The sequence below is a fragment of the Motacilla alba genome, chromosome Z, assembly GCF_015832195.1.
Source record: "Motacilla alba alba isolate MOTALB_02 chromosome Z, Motacilla_alba_V1.0_pri, whole genome shotgun sequence".
NCBI classification, from domain to species: domain Eukaryota; kingdom Metazoa; phylum Chordata; class Aves; order Passeriformes; family Motacillidae; genus Motacilla; species Motacilla alba.
This window is the reverse complement of record NC_052046.1, coordinates 34,748,320-34,775,436: the sequence shown is the minus strand read 5'-3', so window position 1 is coordinate 34,775,436 and position 27,117 is coordinate 34,748,320. Positions and strand designations below refer to the sequence as shown.

Below are 27,117 nucleotides of genomic sequence, written 5' to 3'. Positions count from 1 at the left end.
TTTACTCCTAATCTGTTTACATCATCCAAAAATATTTTTCATTTGAAAAAAATTACTTGAACAACCATTTCTTAAAGAGCAAATTATTATTTGTAGTTAATGCAATTCACATTAAGGAAAAGTGTTTAGCTGTGAAATACCAAAAAATAAACAATGGCATTCTTGAGAGTAGTGGCATTTCTTTTCTATCCTATAAGTGTGTGCTGAGACATTTAGATCTTAGTATCAAGCTTTATTCCTCATTGGTTTCATCATTCAGAAAATATTGGATTCCTGAAAACAATCAATATTACTCACGGTGAGTAATCTAAATTTTCAGAGACACTGAAGTGTAATTACAGTAAAAATATGGGATAGAAATCACTTCCAATGTTGCAAGGTGAGTGCATATCAAGTAAGAGTGTTAGTCTTGCATATGGGAAAGAAAAATGTTGTAATTTCACAAACTGGCATGTAGATAAAGGGACTGGCTCAGAAGCCAAAGACACTGAGATTTTTAACTGATATTCAAGCATGGTATTGGAGAACGGAAAGAGTTATGCATACTCCCACATATTACTATTTTCTGCATAAGGACAGCTACATGTTTTTTTCCCTTGTTTTTATGCCCCCTGTTCTTATTTTCTACAGCAAGTAGAAACACCTGACTTGGGGATGCCTCTGCCCCTGCAGCTCTGGAAGGGCATATGGAATTACACAGAATCACAGAATGGATCATATTGGAAGGGAGCACGGTGGGTCATCTCGTCCAACCTGACTGTTTAAGTGGGGTCATCACAGGGCACGTGGCACACAGATTTGCATCCAGATGGTTATTGAGTATCTCTAGTGAGAGAGACTCCAACTCTCTCCAGGCAATCTGTTCTAGGATTCAGTCACCCGCACAGAAGATTCTTCCTCATGTTCAAGCGGAACTTCTCGTTCACCAGTTTCTGCCTGTTACCTCTCATCCTGTTGCTTCGCACCACTGACCACAGCCTGGCTCTATCCTCTTGCCACCCTCCATTCAGATACTCATAGACATTGACGAGGTCCCAACTCAGCCGTCCCTCCTTGAAAAGAAGCAGAGCGTGGGTGGATTTCGGACAGCACATGGGCTGAGCTGCGCTGCCAGTGCGAGGCGCGGGAGGCCCGGACAGGGGCGCTCGGCCAGGCAGGGTCAGCGGGGCCCGCTGAAGGGGGCCCGGCCCGGCCAGCGGGGCCGGGGCCAGGCGGGGCGGGGCGGGGGGCGCGGCCGGCGCCGCCAATGGCCGCGGGCGGGCGGGGCGCGGCCGCCATTGCCCCGTCCCCCCTCGCTGGCGGCCGCCGGCCATGCTGGGGCTCCGCCGCGCCTTCGCTGCGCTGCTGCCGCTGCCGAGGGCAGGGTCGCCGCCGGCCGCCGCCATGTCTACGCTGCTGATCAGCCAGGAGCGCTACGCGTGGCTGCGGGAGCTGGGGCTGCAGGAGGAGAACCCGGGCGTGTACAACGGGCGCTGGGGCGGCCGCGGGCAGGTGCGGGGGGCGCGGGGGTGGGGGGCGGCTGGGCCTCGGGGGTCGCGCCCCGCCCGCCCGGTGAAGGGGCCCTGCCGCTCACCGCTCCCGTCCTGCTCTAGGTGGTGACCACGTACTGCCCCGCCAACAACGAGCCCATCGCCAGCGTCCGGCAGGTGAGCGCGGCCGGGGGCAGCCCCGGTGCGGTGGGGACGGGGCGGGAGCAGCTCCGCGTGCCCTGCCACCGGAGCGAGGCGCCCTGGGGCCTTGGTTTGGGCGCTGCCCCTGCCCGCCACCCGAATGGCAAAGGGCACGAAACTCCCGATACCACATCAGGGTCCAGGGGATGTTGAGTCCAGGGCGGCCGCTGGAGCTCAGGGCCTACTGCTGGCAATATGCCTGCGGCTATCCTGGGAAGAAAAACAGTCTGTTTGCTTTTTTTTGCTTTTTTTTTTTTTTTTTCCTTCTTGTCTCTCCAGCCCTGCGCCTCGCATTCTTGCAAGCATTGTTAGGAAGAGCAAGGACTCCTCCCTTCCCTTTTCGATTGTTCTTAGGGAAGTTGCAGATTAGGGACAGATTGGGCCTATTTAGTATGGATGAGTGGCCTGGGAGGAAGTAGGAAGGAGAGCAACGTGACATTCAAGTAGTAAATTTGTGAATGTTTTTACTGTAAGGATAGCGCCATTGTATTAACATACTCCTTTTGTGCATTAGGACTCAATTAGCCCTTGATGCCCAGTGATACTGATGAAGTAGGACATATTTATATTTGTGTGTATGTGTGTATATATAAAACATATAAAAAACCTTTATGGAGCTTCCTCTAACACCCTCATGACAATTTCTGCTCATTTTCTTTCTTTCTTTCTTTCTTTCTTTCTTTCTTTCTTTCTTTCTTTCTTTCTTTCTTTCTTTCTTTCTTTCTTTCTTTCTATTTTGTTTCTTTTGGTGTTGGGGTGTGGTTTTTTTGGGTTTTTGGAGGTGTTGTTTTTGTTTTTGTTTTTTTTTTTTTTTTTAAATTTAGGCAGCACGTGTGCTTTTCATTGACAGTGGCTTCAGACAACTTGTAATATTGGATCCAAATTGTGTCAAGTTACAAGCATCCTATAAAAGTGGAATCATGTAGTGCAAGTACTCTCTATAAAAATATCTTGAGCTGGATGCAGAAGCTTTTTTGTGGCATTTCTTTTGGGCGTTTGATTTTCCTAACTTTGATGTGCTTCTTCATGTAGGGTAATTTGGAGGATTACGAAGAAACAGTAAAGAAGGCTAAAGAGGCATGGAAGATCTGGGCTGATGTAAGTTAATGGAGACTTCTCTTTTATTACAGATCTCTGTCACAGACAGGCTATTAAATTGCCGCATAAGGTGAAAGTGTAAAAATGTGTTCATGCTGTGTATGGTGCATTAGAGCAAAAATCTGCAACGCAGACCTCAAGAAACAAACCCAGATAGTTTGTGTGTGATACCATTGGGGTACAAAGATGAGGACATTGACTTGTGGGATATGTTTGTTTTGAAAACTCTGGCAGATTTACCAAGGCTTGTGCCTGTGAGCTGTTGCCAACAGATCTGGTGAAGTTCAGAAACCTTGTAGCAAGTAAACTATCCCTGTGCATGTTTCGCTTCCTGTCGCCGCCTCTTCTGGGAGAGCTCTGTGGAGTGTTTGGAGGTGTAACTTGTGTTGATCTTCTTATTCTCCTGGTGTGAGGAAGACTGCTGGTTATAAACATGGGAGTTTTTGGTTCACCTGCTCTCTTGGTGAACAGAACAACTTTGTGGTTCAAAAGCATTGGTGTTAGGTTGTATATAATAGCTAAGATATTTTTCCTTAGCGAGCTATAGTTCCCCATGCAGCTCTACCAGCTGCGTCCAGCCAGCACCCATTCTCTTGATGGCTGGGCCAGGCTTGGTTCTTACAGCTGTCTGTTGGCAGAAGCTGAAACCTGGGTTTCAAAAGGTGTTGTGCACTCTGTGTTTTAGCCAGCAAAGTAGTTTGCCTTGTCTGAAGACAACAAAGTTTAGGATGAATAAAACAGCTTCCTCAGGATATGTTAGTATGTGTTCTTTTGTTACAATTTGTGAGTATAATGTTGGTAACTCATAACGTGTTTGGAAATTATCTGAAAGCAATGCAACAGGTAAAGAATCAACACATCAAATGTTTCTTGAAGGCTTTTCCTAGAAGCTATTTGTTATTAGTTTGTGAATTTTGTTGTTTGTAATGAGATTTTTTGAAAGATATTGCCTGTAAAGAGATATGCTTGCATGGTTTATGCATTTCTCCTCAGTCTTGTTTTTTACAGAGAGCTGCTGTTTTAAACCTGTAAATCCTTTTGCAGATGGTTTGCAAATTGATCTTGGCTATTGATTATTATTTACCATACTGGTACCACATTAAAAAATACATTAAGAGTTGATGTATGAACTTAATATTTTCATGATTGAGGTTTCTATGGTCTTAATTTCTGCTAACCAAGTAAATGTCATACTGAAAGAAAGTTTGAAAATGTGGTATTAAGTACACTTCAAGGCTCAGAAACCAGTAAATGCACTTTTATGAAAAATGCTTGTTTCTTGAGGTGCAGGTGATTGGTTGCATTGGGGGTGATGTAGGTGATGTAAGAAAATTAACAATCTGAATGCTTTTGGAAATATTTAGTGAAACTGAAGTTTTAAACAAAATGTTTTAGACAAAGTGTTTGTACTATTATCAGTCTCTGAGGCAGAAAACAGTTTCTTGTAAAGCAGTGCATGTTATCAAAAGGAGCAAGTAGTGGTGTCTTGGGAAGATAAACAAAAGAGCACAGTAATCAGTGATTGCTTACTACAAGGACAGAAAACTGGCAGTATATATACAGCAGGAGTTACAGATTTTCAATCTGACATAGATTCTTCTGTTTTGTTTCGACTAGATCCCTGCACCTAAACGTGGAGAAATAGTGCGACAGATTGGTGATGCCCTGAGACAAAAAATCAAAGTTCTAGGAAGTTTGGTAAGATATTTTCAGAAGTGGCCTTCATTTTTTGGGGGTGAGAGTGGGGAATGAGGGTGAGGGGTGTGTCAAAACTAGGTTTTTTTCATTAATACTAAGTTCTCCCTTAGCAATATTAACCTTAGTAACTGTTAGGTAATTGCTGTTAGTTCCATTAGCTTACCTAATTAAGTTTTAATTTTAAAAAGAAAAAAAAAATTATTATGACACAGAAATGGCATGAAGCTGTGTCAGCTGAGAGTTTGATTGTTTGTTAAGAAAAGGTTCTTCACCCAGAGGGTGGTTGGGCACGGAACAGGCTCCCCAGGGAAGTGGTCACAGCACCAGCCTGACAGAGTTCAAGAGGCATTTGGGTAATGCTCTCAGGTACATGTTGTGATTCCTGGAGAGAGTGCTGGGCCAAGAGCTGGATTTGATCCTTGTGGATCCCTTTGAGCTCAGGATATTCTATGATTCTGTGAATTGACAATTTATAATAGGAAAAGAAAATTTATTATAGGCCTCTCTGAGATGAGTGGTACAACTGTTGCCCTGCTATTTTCCCTCCTGCCTGTCTGATAGGGCACTTCCTAATACTAAAAGTATCTTGAAAAAAACCTTCCTCTAATACAGAGCTTTTAACTTTGAGCTCTTTCTGGTGATCTGCAGGATTTTGGCAAGTGACATGTGGAAATATCATGCTTTAGAAGTTGAGATGGTCTTAATGAGATGATCTTGCAGTGCCATGCAGGACATAAAGGCTGAAGGACCACTCCTTTAAAACTCTTGCTTTACTTCTTTTCTTGCTAGGGAAGAAAAGGAGTCAAGTGGGGAACTTCCACTTTCTTTTTGTGGGCTTGCCTGTCTGTGCTGCTGTTCAGAAACAGTTGTCAGTGAATAACTCCATGTGTAGTCAAGCCCATATTGTTAACCTTCGAAACTTTGTTCTGCTGTTTCCCTTGATGTTGTCTCCTCAGCACAGTTTCTGTTGTGGAATAGAGTGCTAATGTACTCCTGTATTCAAAACCAGTAGAGCTTCGCTGATGAGTGTGGACCGACAGAAGTTTGTTCTCTATTCCTTCACCAAAACTTATGGCTTCTTGCCACATTTTTTTAGTTTTCCCAAACAGATAACATGTGTGTTCAGCTCTGCTAGGACTGGGGATGAAAGAAAGTGAAAGGGTGATCAGGGTGAAAGAAGTGTAGTAGGTATTCAGGTTTTAGGACTTTTCCTGGCTTTAGGATATGTAAAAAGGAACTGTATAGAAACTCATCTTTCTCATATGATGTAGGAAATTTCCAGCCTCACCTTGCTGTGACCTGGTGAAGTATCCAGCTGTTTCTGCTGCACTTACAGACCCCCTGCTGTGTTTCTTAGTAAATATGCCTGATGCTGCTCTGTTTTTGGCCACAGAGAGGGACTGTTCCTTCTGTCTTGAGATGACAGCAGGCATCATAGAAATACAGTTAGTCCTCTTTATGTTAACTTTCACGTAGAGAGAAAAATCCTGTGAAAATCCTTTGAACCTGATTACTCATTTAACAGCCTTTTTAAAGTACAGTCATCAGTGTAAAGTGGTAGGTGATATCTGCATGAAGTCCACACCTAGCTGTCAGAACATGACCACAAAACTGAGTGGAGATAAGTAGGTGATTTCTCAGTTCCCAAATTTTCAAATTTTCTCATTTTTGCATGATAAGACCTTCAAATACCAGCTTGTTCTCCTGATGTATTTCAGCTGGGTAAATCTAACATAATTTTAAGAGAATGATGTAGTTTAAGATCAACTTCAGAAAAAAAAAATCAATGAATTGATCCTAAACATCCCAGGTTTCTAAAATACTAAACATGTATAAGCATTTTCAGCAGTGTCTGCAAATGAAATCTCTCAAATTTGCTTTGAGATGTTGTAAAATGAGCAGGTTGCTTATGAAAAATATAAGTGGCTGTTTTGCTGGAGCAGAGTCATCCCTCTTTTCCAACTTGTTCCTTACCTGGCCCACAATGTAGGCAAGCCTGCTGATGTAAATCCAAGATGTTGTTGATCTAAACATATGAACCTCATTAGTGTTGGACCCGCCTTTCAGTAGATTTTTAAAAATTTTTCTCCATTAATTTCCTTTTCTAAGTCCTTCCTGTTGTACTGGGATATGACCCTTGTCCAGTCTAGTGTATTGTTTCTTTAAGTTCTGAATAACTGGGGAAGAGATTAATTTCTTCTAATGAAAAAGTGTGTTTTAAAATCTTACTTGGTGAGTAGATACACCTGTTATTAAGAGGAGACAAAATATATTAGGGATCCAAGGGAATTTTGTAAAAAGGTTTGTCTTACTCTGAATTTTTTCAGGTCTCTTTAGAAATGGGAAAGATTTTTGTCGAGGGTGTTGGGGAAGTGCAGGAGTATGTTGATGTCTGTGACTATGCTGTGGGTTTGTCCCGAATGATTGGTGGACCTATTTTGCCTTCAGAAAGTAAGTATTTGGGGTTTTTTTGTTTTGTTAGTGGAGTTTTTGTTTATTGTTTGTTTTTTCTTTATTTTTTTCCTTTGAAGAAATGAAGATATGGAGGTGTAACTTAAATATACGGTCTTGTAGTGCATCAAGGTCTCTGTTCTGTGTGTTATTTAGGGAGCTTTAGGAATAGATGTGGTGGGCAGTAATGCCAGCTACTGAAGTACCTAATGAAGTGACAGATAAGCAGGTCAGTCCATTCATTTTCTCTGTTCTTTGAAGCCTTAGATTCTCTTTGATTTTTTTATTGATGAAAGGTGCTAGAGAAAAGTACGTAAAAAGTTTTGAAGAGACCTCCTTGTCAGTTATTGATTACCACAAGTCATCATTATGTTAACTGAATAGCTAAAATAATAAAACTTTATGTTGTCAGATAATTAGCTTTCTGCACAATCTAGCTAACCTTGGTCCAGGTAAGCTGCAGAACATGAATAACACAGCTCTTCGCAAGCTAAGGCTGTGGTGGACTGAAGAGTGATGCTAGGTTTCTTGCTTATATATTCTTTTTAAAAGAACCCCAAACATTAAGTGGATGAGAACTGCATTATGTTGTGGCTTTGCTTTCAGGACCTGGCCATGCCCTTATAGAGCAGTGGAATCCCGTTGGGCTGGTGGGAATCATCACAGCCTTCAACTTCCCTGTGGCAGTTTATGGGTGGAACAGTGCGATTGCAATGATCTGTGGAAACGCTTGCCTCTGGTAAGATCTAGCTGTCCACTTTGCTAACAGTATTTTTAAATTGGAAAGCTATTAACTCAGGCATGAAATTGCTATTGAGTGTCAGATGTTTCTGGATATTTGATTCTATCTAATGTAGGCTTAAATTCTTTTTATTTTTAGTCAGAGCTTTTTTTTTAATTTTGTGGTAACCTCTTTTTTGAGGTATTACGGTGCAGATCCATCATCCAGGACTTAGCCAAATGGCCTGTGAATAAAGAACCCAGGGTGAGGGCTTGCAGCAGTGGTAGTTAATATAGTCCAAGTTGGTACAGCTAAGATTAAAAATCTAAATAAGTAGCTTTCCTTTCTCTCCTATCTCCTACTTTGCTTTCATCTACCTCTTTCATGTTTAAGTCTGGCCTAGCCATTGTCCACATGGATTTCAGTAGAAGTTCTGAATGCTCAGCTGCAGAAGGAAATGCTTGAATTCCTGTCTTAATTTGTACCTGAAAATCATACTAACCAAAGTGTGCTGTAGATCAGAGACCCTAAAAATTGCTTATTTGAATTATTTATTTTTCTTTTAGAATTGAAAAGATAGGAATATAATGTAATTTTTTTTTCCCTTTCTAGGAAGGGTGCTCCTACAACATCCCTTGTTAGTGTTGCTGTTACAAAGTGAGTTCTGGTTTATTTGCTCTTCATATCAATAAAAAGGAGAACTTCTCCAAAGAATAAATTTCATAGTGATACTTCCTTTATGTTTCTTGTTACTTTATATTAACATTTTAAATACTTACTGTGCATCACCCATAACACTTATTTTAAAATGCTGAATAAAAATAGCCCCTTAAAATAGATTATTACTAAGTCTTGTAGATCTAATATTAACTCCTGAGAACAATTGCCCCAAACCATTATTACCCCAAAACCTCCAGTTCTGATGGTTCATTCCCTATTTGCACTTGTCAGAAATTTCTAATGTTTTTACATCTTTGATTCCAGGATAATTGCAAAAGTCTTGGAGGATAACAAGTTGCCTGGAGCAATCTGCTCTCTGGTTTGTGGTGGAGCAGACATTGGGTAGGTAATATTTCTTGTGTTTTGCGAACCTTTATAAAAGGTAAAAAAATATTCTTTGAGGTACTTCTTGTGAAGTTATTCTAGTTTCTAGGAATGCACATTTTTTTTAAAAAACATGATTTTTATCAGCTGGTTTGAAACTCTGGCCCTGCATTAAATATAATATGTATGTCTACTTGCTGTTGTGAGATCAGCTGTAAACAAAGAACTTGTTGGATATTTAATGAAGAGACATGACAGAGTTTGTATTCCACTTCTGCTTATGCTTACACCCAAAGAGTACAGCTAATATTAGGTTCCCCTTACCATGTTCTTGAGTGTTTTCAATGTATAGTGCATTTGCGTTTTCGATTAGTTGTGGAGGAGAATAATTCCCCTTTTCCATGCTCATGCAGGACTCTGCACTTGCTCATATGTATACCTATGCTTGGAAGCTGTAGAATCCAAATAACTTTTTTTGATTTTTACAATGAGTACAAATGTACATTCAGATATACAGATATACAAATGCACATTCGGTACAAACATACATTCAGTACAAATGTTTATTCAAATATATCTTTTGAGTATTTTAAGAGAAGGCAAAACATATGGCAAGCATTAAAAAAAGTCATAGATTTGTATCTTTTCTTATGGATCATAACAATTGGAACTAATCTCAAAATATACTTTAGACTGAATGTCAGTGTTACTACAGGTGATGCTTTTTTGGCCTGAAAAGGTGGATGAAAACAGCCTTGTTCCTTTTTTTTCCTGGCTAAGGAGAAGCTTTCCTGCCATTAGCTCAGTTGCCTGATGTTTCAAAGAAATGGCTCTGGCTTTAAAGCTCTCCCTAGTTGAAGCTGATGTATGTGGAAGGTGCAAACTGCTCTTCTGTGTGCATGCCTTTTGTTGAGCACAGTGCTTTGTGTCCCATTGTGCAGGACAGCAATGGCGAGAGATGAGAGAATGGACCTCTTGTCCTTCACTGGCAGCACGAAAGTGGGCAAACAAGTAGCACTTATGGTTCAGGAGAGATTTGGTGAGTGTGTGGGTTCTTCTCTATTTCTTTCCATGTTTGGTGAAGGCAGCAGTGCCCCATAAGATTTTAAAATAACAGTAACACAGTTTTCAGCTGTGCTACCTTTTTTTATTTTTTTTTTGTCTTGAATAAATGGGGGTTTGAAACTGCTCATAGATACATATGGCATTTTGCAGTTAGTTCTGTTACAATTCAGATTTCTTTTCCAGTTTATCCACAAATCCATAGTCCTGCAATTAATTTGGGGAGAGGTATGGCAGTGTTCATAAGTGTTTAATTGTATGGAGATTGTTAGGGTGAACAGCCAGGGCTTATGGTCTTTTGGCAATGTGAATAGAATACATGATTACATTCCCCCTCACCTTTTACTCCTGGTAAATATTGTGATGATTTTCGAGGTGCTGTTTTTGTTACAAATATTTAAAAGTGTACAGGCAAGAATTTTAGCTGCTGGATTCTTACTTCTTAGTTTATGAACAGCACCTTGCAAACTTTTTTTTGGTTTTATACATTTGAGGTTCATGCAATTGTAAAAAAGCCTCCCAGAAACCAGAACAGATAGCAAATATTCACCCAGATGGAGGTTGTGATTTTTTGTCTCAGATTGCAGATTAACAGTTGCCAGAGAAATGAATGAACTTAGTTAAATTTTATGTGCATGTTGATCTTTGTAGGACCTTATTCTTTATCTATGTCATACTATTTATGCTGAAACTTTTTCCTGTTTTAATTTTTTCTTTCCAGTGCTATTTTTTTGCCTAACTTTTTAAACTTCTTTGTGCCATAACTGCTGTGCAGGTATCTTCACGACATGTGATTGATGTAGTATTTGGTGTGATTTTCTCTTTGGCTAGACTGTGATCTCTAAAACGTTTTGTTTATCCTTAAAAATATGTTTCATGAAACTTAGCTCTAGTTAGAGGTAGCCTCATTGACTGAGGTGCAGTGAATACATGTGCCCGTGGCATAACTTATTTTGTGTTTTTCATTAGGTCGAAGCCTGCTGGAATTGGGAGGAAACAATGCCATTATTGGTAATATGCACTGTAAAAATTTAGTCCCATAGATGACATTTGGAAGCTAGTATGCAAATATTCATAGCTAATTGTCACTTTTTCTTTATTTGTTTCCCCCTCCCCCCACTCCCCCCCAACTGGGCTTTTAAAAGTTTTCATAGTTCATGTAGAATAATAGAATGTTGTGGGGTTTTTCTGTCTTTGGTATTGTGGAGGGAGCAGTGTCTCACAAAAAGTGAGATTCCATGGTCTTTTAAGTAATCAGTGTTGAAGAGGAGAATGGAATGAGAGAAGCAGTAAGCTTCAATAATGATTTGTGGACAATGCTATACTAGGCTTGATTTTAGGATAGTTTTAGTTGTAGAATCATTAAGGTTGGGAAAGACTTTTAAGATTGACTTTAGCTCTTATCCCAGTGCCGTCATATTCATCACTAAACCATGTCCCCAAATGTCATGTCCTCATACCTTCTGGATGCTTCCATCCCTAATGACTCCACCCTGGGAAGCCTATTTGAATGCCTGACTGCACTTTTATATGTAATCTTGTGAACACTACACTTTTAGCATTTTAGAGTATAAGTACATATATATGAAGTCTAAGATACTTATGATACTTGAAAGAAAAGCATACAGGTATTTATTTCAGTAGCACATTTTTCAGGTTTAAGTACCTTAGGGTATGATCCAGTTCCTAGAAAAACAACATAAATACTATAAAGCTGAGCAACATGGTGGAAAGAATATATAATATCAATAAATACCTAAATTGCTGTCCTGTTGTGCTGTTGCCTTTTGTTTCACCTTTTTCGTATTCTGGACAAATGTGATTATTTACATATATATATTCTTTTGAAGTACAAACACAATGGTACATCATTTACTCTTTTGAAAGTCACATTTGAGCAGGTACTTCTTTTTTTCCTATACTGCTTTGTAGTCAGCAATATGAACTTGTTTTATGCTTTGAAAATTGTTTATTTTTTAGTGTTAAAGTCCTGCTTTTTCTGGAATTGACTTTAAATGATCATATGATCGTTGTTTGGCTGGACTTCGTCCCAGACTTCATAATGGTTTTGGATGCTTAAGAGACTTTTTTTGGGACTGGTTAAACTGAGTGATATTTTGGGGATCCTTTGAGCTTTATTCATTCTAGCCAGATGAAATTGTTCAGCTCATTGTACATTTTATATTACTGTACACCTGTGTGTTTTAGCTATGCTTTTTGCAAGGCTACATGGATACACTTCACGATTGCTACTTTATGCTGATAAACTGTTCAGTGAGAGACAGACAAGGTAGAGAAATGGCAAGAAATTGCTTGTAGTTTCCTGAATTAAAAGGAAGCTGGAATTATTTGCAAACTTTATTGCAAAAGGCTTTCTTCAGTAGTTCAAACCTATAGTCATGCCCAATTGCATGTTTCTAATTCCAGCTGCGGAGAAATAGTAAGAGTTTCAAGGTGTTTCTTTGTATCTTACCATGCTGTGCTAGTGCAACTATTCCTAAAGATTCATCCTAAAGTGTCTCATATTGCTTAGCATCTTAAGTCTTGTGAACTGCCTGTTTACTCCAGTAACATGCTCATATTTTAATATTTTTTTAAGTGTTTGAAGATGCGGATCTGAACCTAGTCATTCCATCTGCTCTGTTTGCTGCTGTGGGAACAGCAGGTCAGAGGTGCACAACTGCTAGAAGGCTGGTGAGTAAATGTGTATTGTCTAGTTTGGATAGCTTTGAATTTTAACTGAAATCCAGATTGGCTCAGAAAATGCCTAGCAATTCCTAATATTGTGAAGAGCAACAAATAATATTTGAAACATGTTTTTATTTTGTCAAAAAAGTGTGGTGGGAAAATAAGAACATAGTTTCATTCCAGTGTAATTCTAGCTCTAAACAGTTTCTTTGTATGTATTTTTTAATGTGCTTTAAGTCAGGAAAATAGTACTTGGCAAAGTTCTGTATTTCTGTTTTCCTTGCCTCAGCTTTGCTTGTGACTACTACAAATTTTGGTTCAGTGTTTATATTGAGCAAAGCAAGGGGGTGTGTGTTACCTATTTTGTTATTAATTCTTAACCAATCATTTTCAACAAGTTCAACAGTGTTATAGTGTCGGTGTCTGTCTTGTCACAGTTGGGTTGATTCAGTAAATATTAGGCAATTTGGATGTGGGTTAATTGATTCAGGTGTATTGGATGTGGGTAGTGATTCTTCAAACTGGAGCAATAAAATCTCTGGAGTATTTGTTCTAGGACGCTAAACTGAAATGTTTACAGAGCACATAGCACTGATCTGAGATGGGGTACAATTAAAACAGGTTTTTGTTTCTTGGCATGTTTTAAATCTTTATGATGAAGGTTTTACATCTTCATTATCTGGTGCTAGTGCTGTTTCAGAGGCCTTGGCCTCTGTCGCTTTTTAATTTTGGGATTTGCTGAATATGAACAACACTATTTCCATTCTTCATTCAGCTGCCTTCAAAGTGCAGTAGTACTTCAGGAGTAGTTACATAGGCTGCGCTATCTTACAACTTTCTTACCATGTTTTAGTTTCTCCATGAAAGCATCCATGATGAGGTGGTGGCAAAGCTTGCCAAGGCCTATGCCCAGGTCCGCATCGGTGATCCGTGGGATTGTAAGTAGCTGTTTCCATCTTATGGGTTTAGGAAACAAGTTGCTGTCAGTTTTTTTCTGTTTAAATTTTGAAGTGATTATAGATCCAAATTATCTATGTTTAGCAATTTACCAGGGGTTAGATCAGAATACAGACTCTGAAAGGAAGATGAAGAATCGGGCTAATACTGCTCATCGTGGACAGATAAAACAGTTAATTCTAAGATGTGATAAGAATATTTGCAAACATACGCAGTTTTGATGAAAGTATGCTTCTGAATCTTTTTTTAGCTGACACTCTGTATGGGCCTCTTCATACCAAAGAAGCAGTGAATATGTTCCTTGATGCAGTAGAACAAGCGAAACAACAAGGTGGCTCTGTGGTCTGTGGCGGAAAGGTGACTTAACTTTTATTTTCCTTGCTACAGTTTGTGCTCTAGGAAAAGATACAGCAAGATAATGGCTTAGTCCAGAATTGTACCTCAGCTTGTCCTGTCAGCCACTACCGGGTGTTAGGTTAGACAGATTGAGAATTGTTTGAATTGGAATCCTGTCTTCAGGGTAAAGGCAATTCTACTTGGAAGCTACTCTTACACCACTCCTCAGTTGCAAGTGATAGTGAAAATAAATAAAGCAATGTAAATGGTGAATGTCCAACACGTAACAAAGAAAAATTGCAGTTCTGTCCCTCACAATATCTAACTTGAGGAAATACAGAGATACAAGACAACCACTTGTACATCTTCATCATACAGGATGTTTAATTCTCATTGACTTATCATTTTCAGGCTTTTTGTCTTTCATTGGCAACTTCTATATACTTTAAAATTCTAAGTAGCTTGCAAGTAGGAGAAATAAGTTTCAGCTGCTAGACTTTATAATTTGATTATATCCTTTGTGGACATAAGTTGTGCTTCTTTATTTTAAATCGTAATAAGTAAAATTTAAATTACTCATCCTACCTGGCTTTCTGTTTCTGGTTTCTCAACTGTAGTGGTCAGACCATGAAAGGTTCCTTTCCTACACTAATACTAAGCAGAATGCTGATTGGAACTTACTTGGTTATTTTTTTATTTATTTTGAAGGTTATAAATCGCCCTGGGAACTACGTTGAACCAACCATTGTGACTGGCCTTCCTCATAATGCACCCATTGTCCACACTGAGACATTTGCCCCTATATTGTATGTGCTGAAATTTAAGGTAAAATAACAGTGGTGAAACAAGTGTCAAGGATGGTTACAGTAGAGTCACGAGAGAGCTCTCAGACGCGTGTCACATCTATGCAATTGTCCCAGCACTTCAAGAAGTGGTAGCTCTTGTTCTGCCCTGTGACATAGCCACTGTTCAACTCACTGTGTAGCTGAATTTATGTGAAGAGCACTGGAGTTACGATGAGAATCTACAGGAACAGATTCCTGTTGTTAGTGTTCATGGTTGATACTGTTCACATCTGTTCAAAAGCAGACTGTGTTTCATGCAGCAGTGGGGGTATTGCTAGCATGGTACAGTGCTGTTCTGTGCATTTGCATTATGGCTGTGGTATGTTGAGTTATTTCTCACAGAGCTTCTTTGTAACTGCTTTGCTTTGGATAGTCACAGCTTAAGCATTGATACATGCTTCTTCTAGGAGGAAGAGGAGGTTTTTGCCTGGAATAATGAAGTAAAACAAGGTCTTTCCAGCAGTATCTTTACCAAGGATTTGGGAAGGATTTTCCGCTGGCTAGGGTATAATTTAAATTATACTTTTAATTTATACTTTAAATTTATACTTTCCTGCTGTACATGATCAGTCTTTCATGTCTTTTGTAAACCTCTGTGTAATGCTAGTTGAGCATTTTACAGCCCTCATTTTAGGGAGGGAACCTTTCCTGATCCTGAGGAGGAATTGTGCCTTATCTTTGTAGGCCAAAGGGATCTGACTGTGGCATTGTGAATGTTAACATCCCAACCAGTGGAGCTGAGATTGGAGGTGCTTTTGGTATGTTACTTATACTTCATCAAGGTTTTAACCAGTCCGTTTAAATGATTAAATATGATGAAATCAAAGTTAATTTTGAATCATACTGCTTTAGCAGAAAAGAGATACTGAATAGCAGTAGTTAGATTTAAACTTCTAAAAATAGCTGTATTATTTTTTTAAAAATTCCATGTGTTATTTCCTTCTCCCCTTCATCAAAAGAATGTTACTCAGAGATATATTCTGGAGGTATTTAAAGATATGGCCAGGTAGAAAACTGTGTAAAAGTTTTAATTAAAACAGTCTTGAGCAATTCTGTGTATATTGGCAAGTTTATATAAGATCTACAGCACATAGCATTTTTGTGAGAAAATCTTTAAATAAAAATTTTTGCCTTTATTTCTCTTTTTTTTAATATACTTAAGGAACTGAGGATGTGGAAGAAGTATTAACCTTACCATTTAAACTGTACAAGAACCCACACATTCTGGTACTCTTGTCTTGTGTTAAGACAAATGTTTCTAGTGCCACCATGATGAGACTTCGAACTCTAGGGAGATGTTTTTTTGCATCAAGCATGAGGAGAAAGCTAGCTGTGTGTGTTGTGTGGGATGGCAATTTAGTTCAGATATAGGACAAGGGAAAGGAATAGTTTTTCCCATGTATTCTAATAAAAATGTCTTATGTCCTGGAATTAGTCCAGATTCCCATGTCCAAAAATAGGTTTTAATTTATAATGTTTTTGCTACAGGTGGTGAAAAGCACACTGGTGGGGGAAGAGAATCTGGAAGTGATTCATGGAAACTTTATATGAGACGGTCTACTTGGTAAGACAGAGCAAATAAATTTAAATTACAGATGAACTTCCAAAAGTTCAATACTACAAGGCTACTATCTTTACTGAATGTGAGGTAACCATCTATAAGTGTAATTGCCTTTTCTTCACATTCATAGCAGAAGAAGATTTGAAGGGTTTTTATAAAGATATCTTTTTAACTTTCCAAAGAAAAAAAATAAGGTGGTTTTGGGGTTCCCCCCCATCCTTGACTGATTTTAAACTCATCTGAAAAATTACTGAAACTTGTCAGGAAATACACTGAGTTGCAGCCATAGTGAGAGGACGATGAGAGCACTGCTATTGCCTCTGGTAGGTGATTCAGTTATATGTTGGTTATCTATCCACAAATCTCCTGACAGCCAGTAGTGGATGAGCATCAGTATTCTTGGCTGACTTCCATAGCCTTTACTTGTGCTATCTTTTTTTTCTGTGCAAGGACTTATGAACGTGAGAAATCCCACCTTGATTTTTCTATCTGGATGTTCTCCTAGTAAGAGATTAAATAAATAAAGAGAAATAAGATTCTCCATAAAGGAAGAGATAATGGCAAATGTAGTCTTTTCCTGTACATGGTTACTATATTGAAATCTGGAGTAAAGTTAATTCATAATTTTAAGTAGACAAACTGCTTTAGAGAAGTCTTGTTTAGATGTGACAGGAATCAGCAGCTTGTACATAGGAAGCAGACTGCATTTAAAAAATTCTCAGTGATTAAGTCTGGTCTCTAAATTGTTGTTTCTCTTTCAGTACAATCAACTACAGCAAAGATTTGCCCTTGGCTCAAGGAATCAAGTTTCAGTAACAACCTTATGAATGGCTGTGCTATGAACCATCCTAGAATTTCTGAATCAAGCAGCTCCTAAGCATCATGGGGATAAAAATTAATTACATGAAACCAATTCTGTCAGAAAATCAGCTACTACTAAATTGCTTCACTTTCTATGTATGTACTTACTAATTTAGTCTTCAAATGAGAAGCCTGTGGTCTTTGGGAAGAAGGAAGGGTGACTAAAACTAACCACCTTGGGTTCAGGTGGCCTGTTGCCTTAACACTGTATTTCAGTACCAGGACTGCCTCTATCCTCTCCCTACCTTTTGCTGATATTTCCAGCTATGATGTCTGTGTTTCAAACTGTGTGCCAAGTTTCCTGCAGGTAACTGGTGCTGTGGGGGATATTTGGGCTGCAGTACAGGGCTATTTTACAATGAATAAATAAAGGTACATTTTGTGAAATATCTTGGGCTTCTCATTTGTTTTATTCACTGGTTCTGAGCAGGAATATTCAGAGGACTATCCATTTTCACACACTGAGTTACTAGCTGGGAAAAGAATCATTGGTAAAAGCTCTGCTTTAGTTTTCCTGCCTCTCCTTCAGAAAAGAGACTTTCAGCATATGCTGGGAGATAGAGCTCTACTGTAGTGTCTTTGAATCTCATTTAGCACTTGAAGGGGTTACAGCCAATTCAGGTTGTCATAGCTTTTGTGATACCCTACAACCAGACTGGCTGGAGATGAGAAATGGAGATGCAGTCAGAGGAAATACTTTTCTAGGGAAAGACATATTGTTTACTTGTGTTTCACCTCAAATGAGAGTTTCTTTTGGCCACTGGAGACTACAGGCAACAACAGCTCGTTTAGGAGCCTTGCTCAGGACTCAGGATCAGAAAAGACACAGTGCTACTAGACTGATTTTAGCTTTCCTCAGAGGAATTTCTGAGGTTCTTAATGTATTGTCTCTGGATATTTCTTTTCTTCTCTATGTCATATACCAAATTTCCACTATCTCTGAACATGGCAGAACTGTTCATTATGGGCTCAGATTCTAGGAATCTGATTTGACTATTGATTTATTTTGATGTTGTTTTGATGGCAATGCCATTCAAACTAGGTTGAAAATCCACCATACCACAATGCTAGCTGGTCTCCTTTCAGCTTTGTTTTTAATTTTAAAATGCATAGTGTTTAGAATTTTACATCTATGTTATACAAGGTATTTTGGGTGTCACGTTCTGTAAATCAAACATTAGGCAGCCAAATATTTTTTTCTTACTGAATCTCTTACTACCAGGAGTATTCTTTCCTCTAATTCTTTGTGTCTCACCATTTCATTAAAGAGCGTTGTATGTTAACACACAGAATGAACTAGCATACCCTTAACATGCAGATAATCACTAGCAGATATGGCAGAGAAACAATTCAATTCCCAAATATAATTGCTCAGCAAATAGCACCAATTTATAGAAATGGTACTCTTTAGTGCTATTCTGTGGTACTGAATGTTACTATGAAACTCTTAACAATGAAAAAATAGTTCAAGAATTCTCATTTCTTGCTGCTTATCATAGTTTTTGGATAGTCTTGTGTCACATCTAATTTTTTCTTGAAAATAGAAGCTTTTTTTAGGGTAAAATAATCTCACAAGTCCAGTTGTTAAATTTATAGAAATAAGGTTGATTCTGCCATCTGGCTTTAGATATGGGAACTCAGCTCATAAACGGAACAAAACTGGTATGATGAGTCTGATGTTTGGTCCTCAAATCTTCATCTGAAAACTAATATGAATGGAATAAATGTACAAATGTGATCAAGAGGTGACTGCATAGCAAACATGCTAAACTTCTGAAGGTTAACTTGACATTTTGATACATAATTCCTTTTTCAATGCAAACTTTTGTAAGGGTAGCCTTACAGGGGACTCAGTGTGAAGTACTTAGGTACCTGCTTCTGTGTGTTAGGAATAAGTGGGTTAGATCCATGCTATATAGGCAGAGAATGGGCTGTCTGTAAGTACGTTACAAACTCAGCCCCACTTTTGCTAAGTATGGGAATTACTATTCCAAAGATCTGTTATCTGTGCTGTCACTGCACTGCTAGTGTGGCATCAGAACAGGTAATCATAGTGCTGCTTCTCTTTCCAGATGGCTTTGAATTCCATATATGTGGTGATGATGGTGATGAAGAATCCTACTAGAATTGGCTTGCTGAATGACTTCCTAGGAGGTGGCTCTGGGAAGAGCATCTTTTAAAGACTGCTGCAGACTGTAATATACTTTGGCAGGCATGCAGGTGCCTATAAGTAGTTATCGTTATATTGAAGTAATGAACTAAGGAGGTTTAAAGATACTATAAGCACACAGTTTCTCAATTTCTCCTTTAATTTGGAAAGTCCACTCAGGAGACTGTAAACCGCATTAGCTGTCAGTGGGTTATCTCACCCAAGGAAAGCAATTTTGAGAATTCATAAAATGTGTCTTGGAGCTACTGGTATGTTCAACATAATGAACTTGCAGTTTTAATACAAATTCTATCAGCGTCTTCCACTGTTGCATAAACTTAATTACCACTGAGTGTGTAACACCAGTGAATAACAAGTGTTAAATGACACGTGATCAATAATTCATTTGTTAGCACAGTATTGCTTACTGTGAAATGACCTTGATGGGAACAGTCTTACCAGTAACTTCCTTTCTTTTTGCCATATTATTACCTGAAGAAAGATGAAAATTCTATTAATATTTTTTGCTGATAAACAGAAAAATCAATTTTTAATGAAATGTGAGAATGGGAGCTATAGGCTGCTTTTCTTCTATCCTGTTGCATCCTATCACAGCTTCTTGCAGAGGTGACAATTTTCAGGAACCAAGAACACTACTTGTCAGTAATGGGTCAGCTTGGGATTTTGCAAAAAGTGGTCTTGCAGTGCTGAATTTAAAGCAACTGGGAAAGTGTTCACCATTTTCTCTCAGCAGTAATACACCAGCCCATTCACGTTATATCATGTTCTTTTCATCTGGTGTTTTCATCATTGTGTTTGTGTTGTTGCTGGATGAGTTCAAAACAATATGGCTACCAGAACTTTTGATCTGTGGCATCTATGTTTCTGTATGAGAAATTATGTGCTGCATTCATTAGGTGTACTAACCCGTTTGTGTCTCTGCATTAATTTCATCAGTAACTATGTGAAAAAGTGTAAATTACAGGAGACTTTGCCTGGATTTTCTTTTGAATCACTGTCTATTTTGGTTCTGCACTAATGTGTTGGCAATGTATTGCAAAAGTGTGTCCTCTTATTTTCCTAGATGGAAGCAGAAAAAAAATTAAGGCTTATAATATAGGGGTAAAATGACTTAATCACACACTTAATCACACAGAATCAAATTCTTGAGTAAAAAGCAGTGACTTAGTAAGGATTTTTTTTAGTATCTTCTCTTTGGTATTCCTCAATCAGCAGCCATGCTGCCATGTGGTACATGCTTGGTGTTTGAAAACGAATGGATTAATTGCATTCAGTGTGCAAACATCTGCTGCCACTGAAGCGTTGCTTGAAGTGAGAAGCATCTTGGCTCACATTTTGAGCATGGTTGCCCTATGGATAGCTAGTACAAAGGTAAATACTGGTTAGCAGTCTTCAATTTCTGCTAAATTATTAGCACTGATTTTCCATACAGCAGATCACTTTCCTCCAAGTAATAGGAAAATGCATATGCACTTTGGACAGGGACTTGCATAGCAGAGCCTTTTTAAAAACCTTTGTGTTCCTCCCGGTGTCGCTGTTGGCCAGGCTGAAGCCTGCTCAAGAGCAGTCTTTGCATTTGCTAGCCAGCTGTGTAGGACACAGACCTCTTTGTCTGAATGCTTTTTATGTTCCAGTACATCTGGGACTGCTTCCTCTGAGCTAGTAATTAAATACACTCTATTCTGCAAAAGCCTCAGTTGATTAGTGCAATTGTTATATAAAACATTAACTCCAAAAGCCAAAGGTTAAAAATAATAGTGTTTCAGCCAGGAAGAACACATGGTTTAATACTTACTTTACCCAGTATGCTGGTGGTCTCTGGCATTATAGCTCTTCTCCTGCAGCCTGATTTCAAGGTGGACTTACAAGGAGCAAACAGCTCAAATTAGGTCTCTGAATTTCAGAGGAAGGCACATCCTTTCATTACATTAAAAAGTAATGTAATGAGGTAATGTGAAGTCTGAAAAGCTCGCAGTGTGTGGCAATTGTGTTTAATGCTTCCCTGACACCCTCCTTACAGGTGTCCCAAACCTCCTTAGCTGTGATATCACCTGCTTGCTTACTGAGCAGTGTTAGAGAGGTAATGAAATGGCAGCATGAGTTTAAAAATGGGAGATGGAGGAGAAACAGGATAAATATAAGCTCTCTTGCTTCTAAGGATTTTTAGTTAATCCACAAACTGTTACTAGGTGATATTGCCTTCTGTGGATTTTTATAAGGCTACTCAGTCACTGGCCTGATTAAACTGATCTGTAATAAAAATGGCTCAGTCCAATGTGGCAGCTGTACTAGAAACATGTCTAAAAAGTGCAGCACATACCTCTCCTTGAGTTGTAGTTTGTCTAACTACATTTTCCACTACAACTGCTGATACTTTTTTTAACACATGTACCACAAGAAGTGTTCAGGATTCCTGTAGAATCTGAGAATATAAACCTCTTCCTGGCTCCTATTTGACTGTATTCACTTACAACTGTATGTGCTCATGATTATGTGTGGGAGAGATGGGGCCTATGTGTTTGCCACATTCCTCTTCTCAGTTTGACCTAGACAACAGTTGATTTATGGTGTTGGTTTAAAGCAGAACAAATAGCAGAATAAAGCTATGGTGATATTTCATGAAACAGTGTAAGTCAAACTATCCTCTGAAGATTTGCTGTTGTAGCGAGTCCTTGTAGGTTAATAGTCCCATATGAGGATTTTAGTTTGGCTTAACCAACACTGGCTTCTGTGACTCTGTTTTGCCTGCTTGTTTTCTTGACATATTTCTTAGTTAGCTGTGTTACTGATTTATATATTTTTTCCCCTGCCAATGAAATGCTGAAGTGACTCCCTGCAAAGTCTGAAAAGCACCTTAGTTTTGCTGGAGAATATGTTGGAAGACACCATCCCATTGTTGGCTGCAGAAAATGAAAGGGCCTTGAAAGTGCGGATGAGGAATTCAAAATCACCAGAAAAGATTATGAGATGCTGATGATGGGGAAGCCAATGTGAAAGGCATAAGTAGGATTGTAGGCACGTAAGATGCAGTACCAGGATTTTAACTGCTGGATAATACATTTGGAATGCTGGGAAAGATCAGACTATTTCAAGTGGGAGGTGGTGCAGAGTGCACAAAACAGAATAAATTGAAAGAGTGTGGTTTTGAATATATAAAAGGATAAGAGGATTACTGTGTAAGGAAAATTCAGGGAAAGGAGCCAGATGTAGTTTAAGCTAACACATATGGCAGATGAGACATAGATAGACATATTCACTAAGGTACAGTATTACTCCAAACCTCCAAATCTGTTCAGAATTCGTTGACTGAAGCATGAATCTAACAGGCTGTCAAAACTATCTATTGCAATTAAGGATAAAAAAAACACCAAGAAGACAAAGGAAGCCATCTCAGAAGAGAAGAAACATTATTTTGGTAGTTGTGTTCCTATTAATGTGTTCTTTGCTGTAAAAATTATCCCATTGTCATGAAACATGCTTTGTGAAAAAAAAACCCCTAGCCAAAACACCGCATCAGTCTCTTTGTTCCGTGTTTTCAAAAATCATCTCTGATGTTGCAAACCCTGCATTTCAAATCTCTGTGAGATTTATGTCAGCCATTGATTGTCTAAGTACTCTGGCTTGCGTGCTGATCATATAATTTTCTCTTCCGGCTGTTCACTGCCTTTTTTATGAACAAATACTGAAAGTTCACAGAAAGGGTAACTCTTCCTTGTGCTTAGCCTGTGTCATTCCATGCTGTGCTATTCCTACGGGAAACAGTAAATCTGAAGAATACTTTGCACAATTCTTTTTTGAGTTTTTCACACCACAAATTTCCTAATTAAGTGAGAAGGTTGTAACTCCTCAGAGTCTTAGCTTATTTCTTTGGGATTTTTTGAAAATGGGATAAGACATTGGTATTTTGGAGCCTGCTCCAAAGATGAATGATTTTCTTGCTTTTCAAGGACTTTCAGCTATTCAGAAAACATATTTTGAGTTCTGTATTTAAGCTGCTGAGAAAACTTCTTCTGCAATGTGGGTTAAAACATGGAAGCAATGGTCTTTCACCATTTGCCTGCTGTAAATGGGACCAAGTTTTGTTGTAGAAATTCAGCACATATTATCCAAGTCAACACAGTAGTTTTTCCCCTTAATACCTGTAGATTGACATAATAGTCTCTACAGCATCTCCATGAACTTGCTATTTAAAATTTTTTTAATCTGTTTTGTCATTCTGTAGCTTCTCATTCCTTGGTACTGAGGGATCTGTTAACTTTTGTTATGGTTCAGTAAATCATGAGAGCAGATCCAAAAATATTTGTGCTCTTTCTTCTGAATTTGTACTGTTTCTGTTTGCATAATTCTGTCTAATTACTCTAGATTTGTATTTGCTGGGGATAGAGAATCTGGATCTATCAGGCCACTTAAATAAAACTCAACATATTAATTTTTGCTCTCTTCCACCCAGGCAAAATGAGTGCAAGCCAACACACAAAAATCTGGTTCTTCCCAATCTGTTCTGAACATTTCCTTTGCAGCTTTTTCCCAGAGAGTGGCTGCAAAAAGCTGTATTTTTCTCCAATATGCCTTTCTGCTTTCTACTCATCCAAGAAAAAAGCTGTCTGTGCTTTCCTGCTGCCTTTCACTGTGGAAGCCTACATCCACCCAGCTGAGGTTCCCTCCCAATTTCTCATCTGCAGGGCTGACTGCCAGGGATCAGAGTTACCAAAAAAGGCCTCACACTGCATGAGCCACAAATGTGATGGTTTGACTGCAGCATATCCTGACTGCTGGGCGAGAGCAATCCAGCAACGTCGGGCTGAGCAGGGTCTGCTCCTGCCTGCAAGAATTCCAGAGGAATTATTATTGCTCCACAGCCACACAGTGTAGTGACAGATTTCAATATGATGAGTTCCTTTACACAGATGTTGGTCAGAGCATTGCAAAGTAAGATTTTGGCTTGCGCATTGAATCAGAGGCTGACCAGGATCTTGGTTACACTGTTGCCTCATTCTGCTCTTTCCTACACAGGGCATGTGCTCCTCTCTGAAACAATGCTGTTCTCTCTGGGGCCCACCAAAAAGTCTGCATCTGTTGCTGTCCTGAAGCATTTGTCAGCCTGATTTGGTAAGTTTTCTCTGAGCTAGGACAGGGAATCTAACAAAACTTAGTGTAACTGTTTCCTTTTTTGTCCAGGGATGTGTATGATGGTCCTACCCAACCTTGGCCTAAGCATAGGAAAGTGCTGCTAAAAAAGAAATAGACACCTAAAGCAGCATCTTCCACATCTACCCATAAGATATGAAAGTATTATTACCCTATATTCTCATAATTTCCAGTTCCACATTCCTCCACTAAACTGATTACTCAGATGTTCTAATTTGTTTAGCAAAGCTGATGCAACATACCTTTGCAATGTGGACTTTGCACAAAATAACTCCAGCTGATTTTCCTGGAAGAAAATAGGGATACTGCTCCACAGGTGTACTAGTAGGGATGGGAAGCAACAGCACATGACCAGGAAGGTAGTGATGGTAGGGTGACAGTAATACTGGTTTGTAAGGACAGCAGCTGCTGTTGGCAGGCTGGACAGCAGTCACAACTGGCTTCACTTAAGTGCTTAATGGCAGAGGGGATGGGCGTGTAAGAACCTGAAGTGACTCAGGCAGATGAATGACTAAAACCTTAAGGATCAGGCAGTGCTGATTTCTTTACATTAATTTTTAATCTCAGGAAAGACACCAGAGTTGTGTAGAAGCCTAACTTAATGGTGCTGACAGATCTGACCCATTGTCTGTGGCCGTGGCTCCCTGGGGAAGCACAGAGGTACAAGAAAGGTGTGCAGAGAACTTGCCTCAGAATATTCTTGCAGTTTCCCATGTTGTTTCACATTACATGGAATACAATTAGAGAAACAATTGAGGAAAAAAGTTGCAATGTCAGCAAAGCTCCTAAAGCATTATTTTAGGCCTTGCTCAACGTGCCTGCATTTGATACTGGGCTCTTTTACAGACTCTTATCCATATCTCTAGTGGAAAATTAACTGGTTTTGGATGGGTTACTATCAAAAAGATCAGCTTTTGGATCCAGGCTACATCTTGTAGAACACATGGGAAATGGAGGCAGAAGATGGTCTATAAACAGAAGAAGGGAGTAGCTAAATACTAGAGCTCTCAATATTCAGCTACAAGCAGTCTCGTATCCTTAGCCCTAAACCTAACACAAATCTTGTACTTAGTTCAATTAGGCCTCAACCCACAAACTTTTTTTGTGGTAGCATTTACTGTGATGGTCAAAGATTGATTGCAGAATAAGAAATCTATGAAGAGACTTGGAAGAGAAGTGTGGAAGATATGGTGATACAATCACAAACTTGGTCTTTCACACGGCATTCTTCCTTACAGCCATTACTATTGACCAGAGTCTTTAGAAGTGTGACCATTTTCATGTTAGCTAATGTAGATTATATTGTTTTCTTCCTGTGTGTTTTCAGTGGCATCGCTTAAACAGTTTTTGGGAAAAAACATAGAAGGACATCTCTTCATGCGAGTATCATAAGCCAGTGTTGAGGCATTTATGTTTCACAATCCATTTATGAGAGAAGGTCTGTTTTTCTTTATATATGTTGTAGAAACAGCTGTTAGTACAAGCTGACTTTCTTCCCACCTTGCCCTTGCCCTGGAATGAGCCGATGTGTGCACATTGCCACGATAGCAAGCTCTAAGTCCAGCAAGAATTCAGAGCTGGTTTTTGCCCTGCATGCCAGATCCAGCATGTAAAGTTATAAATAAGTTACTCATTACCTTTTCTTCTTGGAGGGAGCCTTTATCCATCTACCTGTAGATAGTGTGAAGAGCTGATTTTTAATGTAGTACTTGACAGCACATTGGAATGATTTTCCTTTAATCTCCTGCTAAGCACTGCTGAAATGCCTAGTCAGTGGAAAATTACCTTATCAATACCATTAAGTGAGAACAGGAGTTGAAGAAGCCTTTATTGTACAGTCCAAAGTATCTGCATTGCCAAAGACTATAAAATCCTTGTTATGAAGCTTAATGTAGAATGTCACACCTCCAGAACATGATGCAGCTACTACATCATCATGACATGAGCTTGCTGCTTATGTAAAGCCAAGGAAAGGTATTTGTCAAATTTAAGAACATAATGAACATTTAAGCAGTTTCCAAATGGAGTTAGTACAGAAACTGCAAAAATAAGAAAGTAACATAGACAGTAAAATACATCAGCAGAAGCTCTACCCACAGTAGACAAATATGAAAAAAAACATTCGGGGAAGAGCTATCCAGACTGAACTCAAGGAGGCTGGGAGGACTATCTTTTCTACAACAACTCTCTTCAAGAACTTGAACTAATTTCCAAGGTTTTTAGCACAGGTGTTTACTTAGTGAACAGACATCCAACTCAGGGTGGACTTTTTGGCACAAATACTGCCCATTGTGGGGAAAATAGATAAAGCGATTCAAGCAAAGCATTTGTCACTTCATTAGGGGATAACTTGAACCATTTTGTACATGAAACACAGTCTTGGGAAAGGCTTTACTTACATACCTTGGATTCCTGCTCAAAGTGTGCTTGCTATGGTGCTGCATCCTGACCCCTTGTTTGTAAATTACAACAGATAAGAAACTAGGTACAAGAGAAAAAAAACTGCTTCTGGTTATCATACTAACCCTGCTAGTATCCTCTCATAGAACACTTCTAATCAGTTCCTTTTTTGGGATCATCCGTTTGAGTGTACTACCAGTAGCAGGTGTAATCACGGTTTTCTAAAAACGAGATCTAGGCCTTGTCACCCAAATAATTTGAGATTTAATTCAAGATGAGTAGGCATTGTCTCACTGGCCAGTTTGACTAAATGGAAACTTGAGGGTCCACCAGGAAGAAGACCAGAAGGTCTGAAACAACAACAGTGTACGTGAAACGCCTATATTTTGGACAGGAATAGTGATAGG

At 39.1% G+C, this 27,117-nt stretch overlaps 1 protein-coding gene across 1 annotated transcript; it reads left to right on the top strand.

Annotated features, from left to right (window-relative positions):
* The first annotated feature begins 1,268 nt into the window (after positions 1-1,268).
* On the top strand, positions 1,269-17,381 carry ALDH7A1 (aldehyde dehydrogenase 7 family member A1). The gene is made up of 18 exons (XM_038123597.1): positions 1,269-1,491; positions 1,593-1,646; positions 2,703-2,768; positions 4,386-4,466; positions 6,794-6,917; positions 7,524-7,656; positions 8,251-8,295; positions 8,623-8,700; positions 9,624-9,721; positions 10,714-10,755; positions 12,344-12,438; positions 13,286-13,370; positions 13,640-13,746; positions 14,434-14,550; positions 14,978-15,075; positions 15,255-15,328; positions 16,059-16,134; positions 16,893-17,381. Exons 1-18 carry the CDS (start codon positions 1,312-1,314, stop codon positions 16,945-16,947), a joined length of 1,608 nt encoding a protein of 535 aa, XP_037979525.1. The 5' UTR covers positions 1,269-1,311; the 3' UTR covers positions 16,948-17,381.
* Positions 17,382-27,117: the final 9,736 nt, after the last annotated feature.

Bases quoted from the DNA above. Each gene is read 5' to 3' on its own strand.
- ALDH7A1 (XM_038123597.1), top strand. From the start codon at position 1,312: ATGCTGGGGCTCCGCCGCGCCTTCGCTGCGCTGCTGCCGCTGCCGAGG. The intron at 1,647-2,702 runs GTGAGCGCGGCC...TTCTTCATGTAG, and splicing joins CCATCGCCAGCGTCCGGCAG to GGTAATTTGGAGGATTACGA. The intron at 16,135-16,892 runs GTAAGACAGAGC...TTTCTCTTTCAG, and splicing joins TATATGAGACGGTCTACTTG to TACAATCAACTACAGCAAAG.